The 13,626-nt window shown below is 41.1% G+C and overlaps 2 protein-coding genes across 5 annotated transcripts in view; one reads left to right on the top strand and one right to left on the bottom strand.

The window, feature by feature from the left end:
* The window catches only part of KLHDC1 (kelch domain containing 1), a 38,618-nt gene extending 34,461 nt beyond the window's left edge, over window positions 1–4,157 (bottom strand). The window contains exon 1 of one of the 2 annotated variants that reach the window (XM_055537570.1): window positions 3,954–4,157. In XM_055537570.1, coding sequence (XP_055393545.1) covers window positions 3,954–4,049 — 96 coding nt within the window. In that variant the 5' untranslated portion in view covers window positions 4,050–4,157. The remainder of the gene's footprint in view (window positions 1–3,953) is intronic. The other variant, XM_055537571.1, reaches the window with a different exon arrangement.
* A 1,981-nt stretch (window positions 4,158–6,138) lies between these two features.
* The window catches only part of POLE2 (DNA polymerase epsilon 2, accessory subunit), a 32,061-nt gene continuing 24,573 nt past the window's right edge, over window positions 6,139–13,626 (top strand). For 2 of the 3 annotated variants that reach the window (XM_055537564.1, XM_055537562.1), the window contains exons 1-3: window positions 6,139–6,294; window positions 9,060–9,160; window positions 12,944–13,019. In XM_055537564.1, coding sequence (XP_055393539.1) covers window positions 6,227–6,294; window positions 9,060–9,160; window positions 12,944–13,019 — 245 coding nt within the window. In that variant the 5' untranslated portion in view covers window positions 6,139–6,226. The remainder of the gene's footprint in view (window positions 6,295–9,059; window positions 9,161–12,943; window positions 13,020–13,626) is intronic. The other variant, XM_055537563.1, reaches the window with a different exon arrangement.

Below are 13,626 nucleotides of genomic sequence, written 5' to 3'. Positions count from 1 at the left end.
AAAACACACAATGTTAACTAAAAGAATTAAGTCATGAAAGAAAACCCATGCTCTGATTAAAAAACCAAATAATATATTGTTTAGGGACAGACGCATAAGTGATAAGACTATAAACAAAATGGTGATTAATAAGAACTCTGGATAGTGGTACCCTATGAGCGTGGGAGGAACAATATAATCATGGAAGGATAAACAGGAAACTTCTAAGGTACTGATTTTAGCTGATTTCTTAATTTGGAAGTACAACATGAAGAGTTATTTTACATATCCTTTTGTATAAACATTTCAAAGTTTTAAATTAAAGAATAAAATTCTAATAAATGAATATTAGGTAGCTCATGGAATCATCAGGGAAGCTGGAGAACCAGCTTATGTTAAGCAAGACCTAAAAACCCAGAGAACCAGTCTGAAGTGCAAACTGCCCCAGTCGCTGGTGAGCAGCTTGTAGAACTGCCTTTTATGCCAGGGACCTTATCTTCCTACAAATTCTATGGGTAGCTAAGAATCCTCTTTAAGTCCTGATTTTTACATCTTTATTCTTAAGTCCAAATCTGCCACACATACATCTAACCAATAGCATCCAGGCTACTTGCCCAGAACCTAGCTGCAAGCGAAGCTGGAAAAAACCTGGTACTCTGGTTTTTATTGGGCACCTACTATGAGCTATGTCTGACTCAGGACACCAAGGACATAATAGGGAACAAAATTCCTATCTTTACAGAATATATTTTCTATGAAGGTACGTAGGAGGTACTCAGACAACTAAAATAAATACTCAGACAACTAAAACAAGACTCACTTAGTGGGGGATACTACAAGAGGAAGGGGATTCAAATTCTGGCCATCTAAAAAGAATTAACATCTCCACATAATATGGATGGTCTGTGTGACCATCTATGAATAAATAAGTTAAAGAAATACTCACTTAAGGCTTTTAATACACATTGCTAACTTTCTCTCCAAAAAAGTTTACTAGTGCATGAGTAATTCATTTCCCTACGCTCTTCTCAAAAAATTTTTAATATTTGCAAATTGGAAAAGAAAATTTTCATTTGTGTTTCTTTGATTCACAATCTATTTCTTTCCTTTTAAATTTCTGTGCATGTCCATTGCTCATTTTTCAGAGAAATATCAACCTTTATTTTTACAGAACTTTAGTCTATGACATATGTTGCAAGTAACTTTGCCAGTTTGTCATTCACCTTCTCACTTTATGGTGTTTAAAAAGCACAGATTTTAATTTTTAAAACTTTGATCTTAACTGCTCTAAGATGATTAAACAATTTTCCTTTTATATTAAAAAACAACTTTGGTCTAGCAAACATTTTCCCTTATAGTTTTTTCCCAATTCAGTTTTTCTTTTCCCAACTCAGAATTTTACAAGTCACATATTTTCTTCTGGTATCAAATAGCTTAATTTCTCTATATTTATCAATCCTAAACTCTACTATCATTTTCCTCCAGTAGTCCCAGGAACATATTGAATAAGCAACTGTTTTTCCAGAATTGAAATGCTGCCTTTTATATACAAAATACTCTTATATGCTTGTTTATGTAATTCCTTCTCCATTCCATCATGCTATCTTAACTTGCATCACTGATTTGTTTCAGTATTGTGTTATGTTTTAAAATCTGGTACTGTAAACCTCCAACTTTCATTCTTTTCAAACATTTTCTAAATTGATTCTTCTTTAAGTCTTTTTCCAAAACAGAAACATATAGTTAAACAGATTCATGCAGCTAGTTTGTATAAGGAAAGGTTTAGGGAAAAATGTATTAACATCAATTGTATTATGCAAATAAAACTGTTCATATGATTAAACCTTAAGAGGAAAGTACATCATCTGTAAATATGCTAAAACATTGTGCTTCTCAAAAATTTAGAAAAAACTACTCACAACTTTTAAATGTTCCTAGTTGTAATACTAAAGTTTGTATGAATTTCAGTAGTGTGGAAAATATATGAAAATACTAGGAACAAGAGAATATTCTGGCATCAATTAGAATTTACTTTTTTCAGCATTGCTGCTCTTACCTCTAGAGGTAGGGCTATTTTCAGATACACTGGATTTTACAAGATGTTCAATAAAAGGGTAATAATAATTTAGACAGATAAATGTGGGCCATTCAAGTTTTAGGATATACTTCTGTCAGTTTTAACACAGTGTTCATGAGGAGGAAAGCTGGGTTTGGAACAAACTATCTGGAATCAACTGAATACTATTCTTAACGACTGACTACTGGATTATCTCTAGATTCCAGGGCCTTTTAGCTGTTCAGAAGGATGTGAATAAAATAATTGTTGGAATGATTCTACTTTTTCATCATGATATGCCATGTCTTCTTTTCTGCCTCCCACTCTCTCTTTCCTTCTGCTAATGCCTTAGACATATTTTAAGTGCTGACAATCCCTGGATTTAAAAGTAGGCTTGATCCAAATCTGTGTGGTACTTTCCAGGGTGGTTCTTATAGCATTTACTCATTGGATCAGTAGCAGGAAGTATTTCTATTCACTGATTGTCACCTGAAAACCTGGAATCTTACCAATTACACAATTTTCAAGAATAAAATGAAATGTAAAAACTCCAGACATTTCAGTTATGGGCCCAACAGAAATCTATATTGTCACCAGATATGAGATATTACAGATTACTATCTTGAGATTTTTTTCATCTGTCACAACACTAAGAATTAATATAGCCCTGAAGTCTGACAACTGTACATCTTCAAGTGGTATAGCTCAAAACAATAAAAATATTTCTTCTGCAAAAACCATCATTATATCTAGACTATTTTTTCACCAATAACACGAGGTGGAACTATTAGACCTTAAGAAAGCCTAATTTATGTTTATCATAGAAAAAAAATAGGCTTTGGAAATCCAATATATCTAAGTTGGAATCTGCTGCCCGTGCAGCCAAACGGTCATTCAAATTATTTACTCTTACTGACTCACAGATCTTATTTTTTAAATAGTATATTTAACAAGGATTATATAAGATTAGGAATATGAGATTTCCTAACACACGCCACGTATAGTAGGCACTCAAATGTGAGTTCTGATTTTCCCATCCTGACACTGAATCAGATTAAAAATAAACACACAAACAAAAACCAACTTGGATTTGAGAATCATTTAACATACACAGTATGTTCTTTATTTCTTTGAGCGATTCAGTCATGTTACATCTGTCACATAACAGTATCGAATCAGTCAGAAAAATATCTGTTCTACCTCCAGTAGAACTCCAGATGGCTCTTTCCCCCCCTCCTTAAATCTTAAACTAAAGGGGTCGGCATATATTCCTGAACTGCTTTCCATCTTTAGAATCCTTGATTCTATAATCCTACGATTATAGAAACAAAGCACATTTTCAAACCTCCACTGTAATAAGAATTTTAAAGCCCAACATTCATACTGTTAATATGAGCCTGTTTTCAGATTCTGGGGGAAAAAAAAAAGTCATTACCCACTGGTAAAGGAATGCCACTAAAAACTACTTAAGAATACTTAAATGCTTCAGTGATTCCGAATCGCGCCGCGGGAATAAGGAAATATTTATGGAATAATATAGCACGGCATCCTCGGTGGGCTTTTGCGTCTGCGTAAGCATTTAAAAATGATCATCAATCGCGCAGTAACCGCCTGAGCGCTGGGCAAGCCGAGCTATCCGCCAGCTGCGAGGACCCGGCGGACTGGAGAATGGGAAGAGCCCCGGAGCGGGCTTTGAAAGCTTTCCTAGTGCAAGCAACGGCGGCTCGGCGTCCAGCCTGAAGCGGCGGGAGAGCGGCCGACAGGAGAGGGCCGGGCGGGGCGCCGACGGCGCCGGCCCGGGCCTCGGACTGGCCCCCGCCTCTGGGCCGGGTGTGGGCGGGGGCTAGTCGGCCGGTCGGGCCGAGACGCCGGGCGGGCTCCCGGCGCGAGTCCGCCCCGTCCCGCCTCTTCCCCTTACCACGTAGCCCCCCCATACGTAGAGGAAGTTTCCGTCCACCACGGCACAGTGGCCGCTGCGCTCCTCGGCCACGCAGAACAGCTGCGAGTCCGCCATCCGCGCGGTCGCTGGGCCCAGCCGCTCGGCGCGCCGCAGCCCCTGCCCACGGAGCGGCCTCTTCTCCCGCCTGGCTCCTCCACGCACGAACGGAACGCGTCGAGGGTCGAGATTGGTGGGAAGGCGGCACCAGTGCGGCTGCGCCGTCCCGAAGCCCGCCCGGGAAGCCGAGCCCGGGGTGGCCTCGCCAGTTAGGGATGCTTGAGGTCTGAGTGGGCAGGGTGGTGCCTTCGCTTCTCCGCAGCCCTGCTACTCGCTGATTTCGTGTCACTTGCGATTGTGTTGTGTGGGCGGAACAGCCTACCTCTGTACCTTATGCAGTGACTCGATGGACTTCTTGTACACGGACTTGATGTTGCTGTGGCTTAAATCAATGTATTAGTACACAAATGCTTTATGAGGGTTTGCCTTTTCCATTCAACTTCCGGCAGAGATAGTTATCCAGAGAGAGGGAGAGAATAGGAGAGAATGAGAATTTATATATATAGATAGATAGATAGATAGGTAATATATGTATTTAATTGAAATTTTTCTAAAACGTACGCCAGCAAGCTACAGCCTGCAGGCCAAATCTTTTCACTACGTGTTTCTGTGGCGCCCACAAGTTAAAAATAATTATACATTTTTTAATAGTTGAAAAGAATTTAAAATTATATTACTCATAAAAAAATACGAATCCAAATTTCAGCATCTGTACATAGTTTATTGGCACACATTCACTCTAATTCGTTTAAGGATTGTCTGTGGCTGCTGATGTAAGCCATAGAGTTGAGTAGGCCCAGCTGAGTACTTGCAACAAAGACCAGATAGGTCTCACTGTGGAAAATGTTTACTGTCTGGCCCCTTCCAAAGAAAGCTGCCTAACCCTTGTTATAAAATAATGTTACTGAAGTAAAACTAGTGCCAAGAGGGAAGACAATAATCATGCCAGTGTCTATAAATGCCCCTGTCCTTTAAGAGAATGTGGCCGCTCACCCCTCAGAAGGTTAATTTATTCATTTATTCAGCACTTAATAAAAGTGCCTGCTTGCTGTAGCTAGTTGGTACTGAGGCCCCGTTAGACACAAACGCTGAAATAATCAAGTATTATTGACTCCTCAGAGTCTTGTAGTAATAGATAGTAAATAAATTCTAAAGATGTAGGTACTGGCCTTCCCTGGTGGCTCAGCAGTAAAGAATCTGCCTGCCAGTGCAGGAGACCTGGGTTCAATCCCTGGGTCGGGAAGATTCCCAGGAGAAGGAAATGGCAACCCACTCTAATATTCTTGCCTGGGAAATCCGCTGGGCAGTGGAACCTGTCGGGCTCCAGTCCAACGGGTCGCAGAGTCGTACGTAAGCCATCAAGTCGAATACAGTGGAAGTCACTGTATAGCAGTTCTTAGGAATCATCCTCACATTTCCTAAGACTGCACGTTCACTTATAAGCACTCCAAGGTTTTAACTCATTGGAGCAAGCGTTTTGACGCGTGGCAAATTAACAGCTCACTTGCTGGAATAAGACTGAGTAATCCTGGCTCCATCCATCACTCACTGAATGTTTCATCTTGAGTGAGCCATCTACCTACCATATCTGTGTCTCACTTTTCTCATCAGTAAAAGGAAGATGTTGACGAAACAGCACACAACTCATTTGGCTTTACAAGCAATATATTAATACATTTAAAGCGCTTAAAGGCAGCCCGCAACTTAAATATAAAGTGGAGTGGCTGAGAATTATGGTGACGTATAACAGCTGCGAGTGAATGTCAGGGAAAACCCTGTGGTGACACAGAGCATTTCCAGGGCTTGTGTGAAGCAGAAAACATAAGTACTGAAGGGCCCCAAGGTCCGGATGAGCCCGACGGGAGTCATGGGAAGGTGGAGGGGAGCGATGAGAGCGCAAAGTGGGTTCCATGAAAGCACTTGAGATAGGGAAGCGCGTTCCCAACCAGACAGCAGGGTACTCGCTGGTCAGTATCGCAATAACAGAGCAGTGTAGGCTCGTTTTCTCCTGCAACTTAGAGGGTGCTGGGAGGCAGCCTGCCTGGCCCGCGGAACCGCAGATCTTTCCACGCATTGAAAGGAGTAGTGGCCTCTGGCGCTATTTAATTATAGAGAACTGGCGTTTCTGGGGCGGGGCCAGGACGGGGCTCTCCTGGGAAGGGGCGGAGCCGGGGCCGTGGCGCCAAAACGCAAACATGGCGCCTGAGCGGTTAAGAAGCCGGGCGCTCTCCGCCTTCAAGTTTCGCGGATTCATGCTCCGGGGGTGAGTCGGCCGTGTAGCTGGAGGGGTGGGAGGGGAGAGCCAGGGCCAGAGACTGCCGTGCGGGGCAGCGGGATGAGCCGCACACCGAGACGGAACCTGGTCTTTGGCCTTAAAATGACAGAGACCCTGAGAGAGTTCTAAGAAGCGAAGAGGATCTGGCGATGCCTTCCTAGATTCCCCGACGCGGACTCGTCAAGTTTCTCCCGGAAGGGATGAGGCTCTCCTGCACTTGCCAAACAGCCGGAGAAGCGGCGATAGGTTCCGCAGCATCCGTATATTAGCACGGTGCTTGGGCGCTCTCTGCCCGCTTAGTCTTTTCCTCTGCGGCAGGGGAATCCCAGCGTCGCTGCTCACGTGGTTACGGAGACAGCGAATGAGAGACCTGGGAAAGCCCATTGCTTGCCAGTAGCTGTCAGATTAGTACAAATTGTGGGCCCTGCCAGCCCTCCCAATTTTAGGTCAGGTCCTATTCTTGAGAGAGAATTCCTGAAGGGTTAAAAAGTGGGTAGGTTTGAAGCATGTCTTTTTTTTTTTTTTTTTTTTTTAACGATTTCCTTTAGAACTTCGCTTGCCATATCTGTGTTTTCTACGATTTGTAGAATGATCCTATACAAGATTTTTCTCATTAAATCTGCCTTAAAAAAAAAATAAAGAACACGGTATTTACATATGTAAACACCTGCCGGACGGGACACACGTCTCTACCAGGTTTTGATTGGTCTTGTGTGTGTAGAGGTTTTTGGTTTGTTTTTATGAAGATGAGTTTTATGGGACTTTTACCATGTTTTGGGGTTAGTGAACAGGGGCAAGAGTGGATATTCTGTAGGAGAAAATAATAAATTCTGATTATTTGATTATCTGTTGATCCCCGACATTTACAAAATACAAGCAATAAATCTGTTGGTATTTTTCTTTTCACTTAGGATTTGACTTAACACCGAGCTGTCATTCATTAATTTAGTCAGAAATACACTGAAATATATTAGCTGCAAAATACTTATGGAGCAAGGGAGTAGGAGAGTACAACACTGCGGAGGTTGGGGGTCAGATAGTGTATTAATTATTTATTGCTGCATAACTCATTACCCCCAATTCAGACGTTTAAAACAGCAGGCACTTAGATTCTCACATTTTCCATGGGTCAGGAATTCAGGTAGGCTTAGTTGGGTCCTTAGCTTCACCGTCTCTCAAAAGGTTGCAGTCAAGATGCAGTCATCTCACAGTCAGTTGGGCAGCGTTTGCTTCCGAGTTCATTCAGTGATTGGCAGGATTCAGTTCATCCAGGATTGTCCGACTGAGGGCTTCAGTCCTTGCTGGCTCTTGAGGCTGCCCAACATGGCAGCTTACTTTATCAAAATTAGCAAGAGAGTCTGCTAGTAAATGAAAGCCAGTTTTTTGTAACTTAAGGCAAGAAAGTGACATCTTGTCACTTAAAAATGTTTATTTTTAAAAGTACAATACCAAAAAAAAGTACAGTACAGTAAAATATTTGATCACTTGTGCCATATTCTATTATTAGAAGCAAGTCATTAGGTCCAACCCACACTCAAGGGGAGGTTATTAAACAAAGATGTGATTACCAGGAGGTGTGGATTATTAGGCATCATCTTAGAAGTCTGTCTAGCATGGATATTAAATAATTCACAATTATTTACTTTCAATTGTGAAAAGGATCCGAGGAAAGAAGTGCTGTGATAGTGTATAACCAGGTGTATAAAGAGTTCTAGAGTAAGAAAGGCTTCATTAAAGAATGATTTGGGGGAAAAAAAAAAAAGAATGATTTGAACTGAGTATGAGTAGGACTTGAGTAGGTAAAGAGTAGGGGAGAAGTGACCATATCAAGATCTTGAAGAGGGAGAGCATCAGGAAGTCCAGAGACACTGGATAAGACCAGTGAGATTTGACAGGGACCAGATCCTGTATGACTTTGGTCTATCCTAGTAGCTTTCCCAAGATTCACCCAATACATGTGTGATTTTAGGGAATCAATCATGTTCTATAATAAACTAAAGGAATGTGACACCCACACATGAAACAATAAGCAACCTAAGATATATAACAATTAATATTGATATAAAGTGTAAAGTTGTGGTCCACAAATACAGAATGGCATGGAATTAGCTAATTGTTTAAGGAGACAGTGTTCACTCTGAGAATTATTGTTATTTAAATCAAGAATTCATGTGATTTATTCAAAATTTCAGTTTTATTGATTATGGGGGGGCCAGGAGAGATTCATGTGATTTTAGTGAATGTTATTACCTCTACGACGATATTCAAATGTCAAAGTTTTTTCTAGCCCATTTTTTTTTCTTATTTTACAGTTGAAAACGATGATGAAATTACTGAAACTTAAGCAAATGCATTATCAAGTTAATAAATATTTATTTAATTGTCTGTTATATTCAGAACATTGAAGCAGACTGAGTTTATTAATGTCAAGTAATACATAGTACAAGGCTACTTGATATAGCAGATGTAAGGTACCTATAAGTGAGATTAACAATTTCAGAAGGAAAGGGAGATTGTAGCTGGTAGAGCTGGTTTAGGAAGTCTTCCTAGAAGAAGGATGTGATTTGGGATTTTAAGAATGGTTCTATTGGCAGTGGGTAAGAGAAAGACTTTGTTCAGAAAGCACAGGAAAGGGGAGTATTGCTTGCAGGGAGGAGTGAGTGAGTAGGTCATAATTTCAATGCTGGATTGACAAATCTTTGCCAGATTTTGGCATAAAACGTGTAGCCTTAATTACCAGTCTCTCTTATCAGCGAAGCTGTTAAGTACCTCACAGAAGCCCTTCAGTCTATCAATGAAATAGAGCTTGAAGATGCACTGGAAAAGATCATCGATGCAGTTGAAAAGCAACCCTGTAAGTAACATTCTCTGTAACGTATATTGTTCATATCGTTCTACTTCCTCAGTTATCTTAAAAAGTTTAAGGAGAAGTTGAGGACTCAGTATTGAATGTCCTGGTGGCATGAGACATACCCCTGGTAGCACTACCCCTGGTAGCACTTATTGCTAAGGGGGAGCCTCTAATTCTGTTGGAACCTTGAGACATTCCCAGAGACTCTTTTAGAGTTCTTCCCTTTTATGAATTTCCCTCTGGTTCCTTTATGGTTACTTTCTTTTCTCTGTATGCCTATTTCTTTGTGTTGCTTCAGTTCAGTTCAGTTCAGTTGCTCAGTCGTGTCTGACTGCCGGGGTCCAGCCCCAGTGGATCCAGGGAATTCGAAGGGGAGACGGCTTCGGCGATCAGGATACGATAGAATTAAAGATATAGAGTGGTTAAGTAAGGATAGCTCAGTAGGAAAATTCAATGGAGAAAAGAGGCTGAATAACTTGGTTTACGTGGAAAACCAATAAAACTCCAAGACAAGGAGTTTGCGTCACCTACATAGGCCGCAGGCGTCCTTCCGTTCTCCCAAAGGAGAGGAGACACTAAGGCCTCCCCGGTCAGATCTTAGAAGCCCAGGCAAAATTATTAGGCTTGATGAGCCTCCACGCTCCAGATGGGAATTCAGCCAGAAAGTGAGAGAAAGAACGATATGAGGAGACCAGTCTTTCTAGGAACTGATCCCATTCTTTATTTTCCAGGGTCCGCTTTTATACACAGAGATGTAATACAAAAGTCACGTGGGGTCAGCAGTCCTGACTCTTATTGAAACCATGCTTTTTTTCTGCATTCCTTCCGATATACACAGTTCTCAGGTGATTTACATCATCTTCTGGCCAAGAGGCCTGCTAACATTTTATGACCCTTTCTGATGATGATTAGTCAACCAGAAAACTTATTTTCTCCAAAGGTGACTTTTCTTAAGTCAGGCACCACCCTCCGAAGGCACCAGATAAATTTGCATTCCTACAGGGCAAAGGTGCAGTGGGCTATAATCAAGAAAAGAATTTACTTAGCCTAAGGTCCAATGTGATTAATATCAAGGTTAATACTTACTTCTCTCATATGTTAGTTATATTCATTAATATGTATAAGGGGCAAGGGATATGGAGATGTAGCAGCAAATATTGGCTCAACAATGAAACCCTCCACCGGTATAATTCCTAACTAGCCCACTAATACTATACTAATAATTTTCTAACTTCTCAAAAGAATCTGTTTTTAGAAAGTTTAGAGCATCTCATGCGTCTCACGGGTGGGAGGCTGTGAACAATCACATGTGGCCGGACAAACCTGTCAGGCAGGCTAGAGAACCTTCAGAGGAGTTTATAGGTTGAAACACTCCTGTCACGCCCAGAAATTATTATTAACTGGAGCTCTAAGTTAACTCCTTCTCCAAAAGAGGTGGTGGGGGACAGCCCCCCGTAAAGTCAGAGGTGTAGGTGAGAGCACAAAGCAATAAAGTAGGCAGACTCTGGTTTTGGGGGTAGATGCTCGAGAATTTCCAGGGGGACTCCTGAGGCTCGATCCCACCTTTGCGTATGCCGAGCCTCCTTCCTCATGACCTTTGCCACGGGCGGAGTTCCTCACACTGGCTCCCTGCATCCGACTCTTCGAGACGCCATGGACCACAGCACTCCAGGCCTCCCTGTCCCTCCCTCTCATCTGCATTGAGTCAGTGATGCCATCCAACCATCTCATCCTCTGTTGTCCCCTTCTCCTTCTGCCTTCAATCTTTCCTAGCATCAGGGTCTTTTCAAATGTGTAGCTCTTTGCATCAGGTGGCCAAAGTATTGGAGTTTCAGCTTCAACATCAGTCCTTCCAATGAACACTTAGGACTGATCTCCTTTAGGATGGATTGGTTCGATCTCCTTGCAGTCCAAGGGACTCTTAAGAATCTTCTCCAGCACCATAGTTCAAAAGCATCAATTCTTTGGCGCTCAGATTTCTTTATAGTCCAGCTCTCACATCCATACATGACTACTGGAAAAACCATAGCCTTGACTAGATGGACCTTTGTTGGCAAAGTAATGTCTCTGCTTTTTAATATGCTGTCTAGATTGGTCATAACTTTCCTTCCAAGGAGTAAGCGTCTTTTAATTTCATGGCTGCAGTCACCATCTGCAGTGATTTTGGAGCCCCAAAAAATAAAGTCAGCTAGTTTCTACTGTTTCCCTATCTATTTGCCATGAAGTGATGGGGCCAGATGCCATGATCTTAGTCTTCTGAATGTTGACCTTTAAGCCAACTTTTTCACTCCTCTTTCACTTTCATCAAGAGGCTCTTTAGTTGTTCTTCACTTCCTGCCATAAGAGTGGTGTCATCTGCACATCTGAGGTTATTGATATTTTTCCTGGCAATCTTGATTCCAGCTTGTGCTTCTTCCAGCCCAGTGTTTCTCATGATGTACTCTGCATATAAGTTAAATAAGCAGGGTGAAAATATACAGCCTTGATGTACTCCTTTTCCTATTTGGAACCAGTCTGTTGTTCCATGTCCAGTTCTAACTGTTGCTTCCTGAGCTGCATACAGGTTTCTCAAGTTAGTTATTTTTAAATGTTTGAGGGAAAAAAAGAGTGAGCGAGAATAACTTTCCCTTCCTGCCTCAGCCTTTCTTGAGGGATCTTTTTGTTAAATATTCAATCTTTTGCCATAAGCATGGACCTACAAAAGAGAAATGCTCTTCTCCTAGAAAAAATGTCCAGTTTCTAGAGCACTGAAGAAGGGAGGTGGTTGTGGCTTGCTCTCATAGGTTGTACAGATGCCAGTTTCTTCAGTTAAATGGGTGGAAACTTTCTGTGATAGAGGAGAAATTGCTATTATATCTCATTTTTACTTCTAAGGGCAGAATTTTATTTTATTTATTTAGTTTTCTAAGGGCAGAATTTTAAATATATCTTTGTTTTAAAATTTTCCTTACAGTTGAAAATTTAGAAATGATTAATTTTATAAAATTAGTATACATTAATGGCACATGATGGCATTTTGCCTGAGAACATACCACAGTGGTTAAGGGCACCCAATCTGGAAAGAGGCTCTGGTTTGTGTTGCTTTCTACTCCTTCCAGTTATGTTCATCAGCAGGTTATTTGACCTCTTGGAGTTGCGCTTTCCTCACCTGTAAGACATGGCTTGAACATCAGTCTTATAAGACATCTATCCAGTAATGCTTGTGAAGTACTGAGCATAGTGTCACTTGTTTACAAGGGCTTAATAAATGGTGGCAGTTATTGTTATTACTGTTACTCTCATGCCTGTTGAAACATAGCAGTTGTGGGGACTTCTCTGGTGGTCCAGTGATTAAGAATCTGCCTTCTAGGGCAGGGGATGTAGGTTCTATCCCTGATGGGGAACTAGGATCCTGCATACCGTGGGAGCACAGCCACACACACACACAAAGGAAGAAACATAGCAGTTGTGATGAAAAGCTATACTAATGTAACCATATTAACCTAGGAGCTTACAGAAGCATTTGTATACCTGAATGTATATTGCTAAACAATATTTAGAAAGCTGAGGCATTTGACTGTGTATCAAGGTATTATAAGTGTTTTTGAGAGAAGAAAATTAAGATATTTGAGATAAGACTTTTGTTAGTTACTGTTCTAACCTAACATGCTTTTTCCTCCTAAAACCTATGTAATGAGAATCTTGGGTTTAGTGTTTACAGATTATTTTAAGGAAAAACAGCCGTGTGTGGAGAGAACTAAATTGTATGCCTGTTTTTAAAATTTGACTTTGAACTTCTCTTTTCAGTGTCATCAAACATGATTGAACGATCAGTAGTGGAAGCAGCAGTCCAGGAATGCAGTCAGTCAGTAGATGAAACTATGTATGTGGACAAATTTCACTTTTTCCCTGTACAGAAGTGTTATTGAGTGCTTATTTTAAATTATTTTCTTGGGAAAATAACCAGTGGTCACCATTTCTACAGTGGTTCTTTGTGTTTCTTTTTGTTGATAGCTTACATTATAAGCTATCATTGGGCTTCCCTGGTGGCTCAGATGGTAAAGAATCTGCCTGCAATGCGGGAGACCTGGGTTTGATCCCTGGGTTGGAAAGATTGCCTGGAGAAGGGAATAGCTACCCACTCTAGTAGTCTGGCCTGGAGAATTCCATGGACAGAGGAGCCTAGCAGGCTATAGTCCGTGGGGTCACAGAGTCACATGACTGAGTGACTTTCACTTCACTACATTATAAACCTCAATATTACATGACTCATCTTTACTATTTTTATCTCAGGATTTGAGATTTTGATGTGTTTGTACCATGACAGACTTTTTCCACTTACCCAACTGATTTAATATTTTATATGCTACAGGTGAATTGAATTGATTATTCAGAGGTATAATTTACTTTTTATCTTAGGAAAGGGCTGAGTCCCGAAAGTACAGGGACTTAACTTGGGTAACATGCTGAATGGCCAAGGAGGGTAGAAC

This window comes from Bubalus kerabau, chromosome 10, assembly GCF_029407905.1.
Source record: "Bubalus kerabau isolate K-KA32 ecotype Philippines breed swamp buffalo chromosome 10, PCC_UOA_SB_1v2, whole genome shotgun sequence".
NCBI classification, from domain to species: Eukaryota; Metazoa; Chordata; class Mammalia; order Artiodactyla; family Bovidae; genus Bubalus; species Bubalus kerabau.
This window is presented reverse-complemented; position numbering and strand designations above follow the sequence as displayed.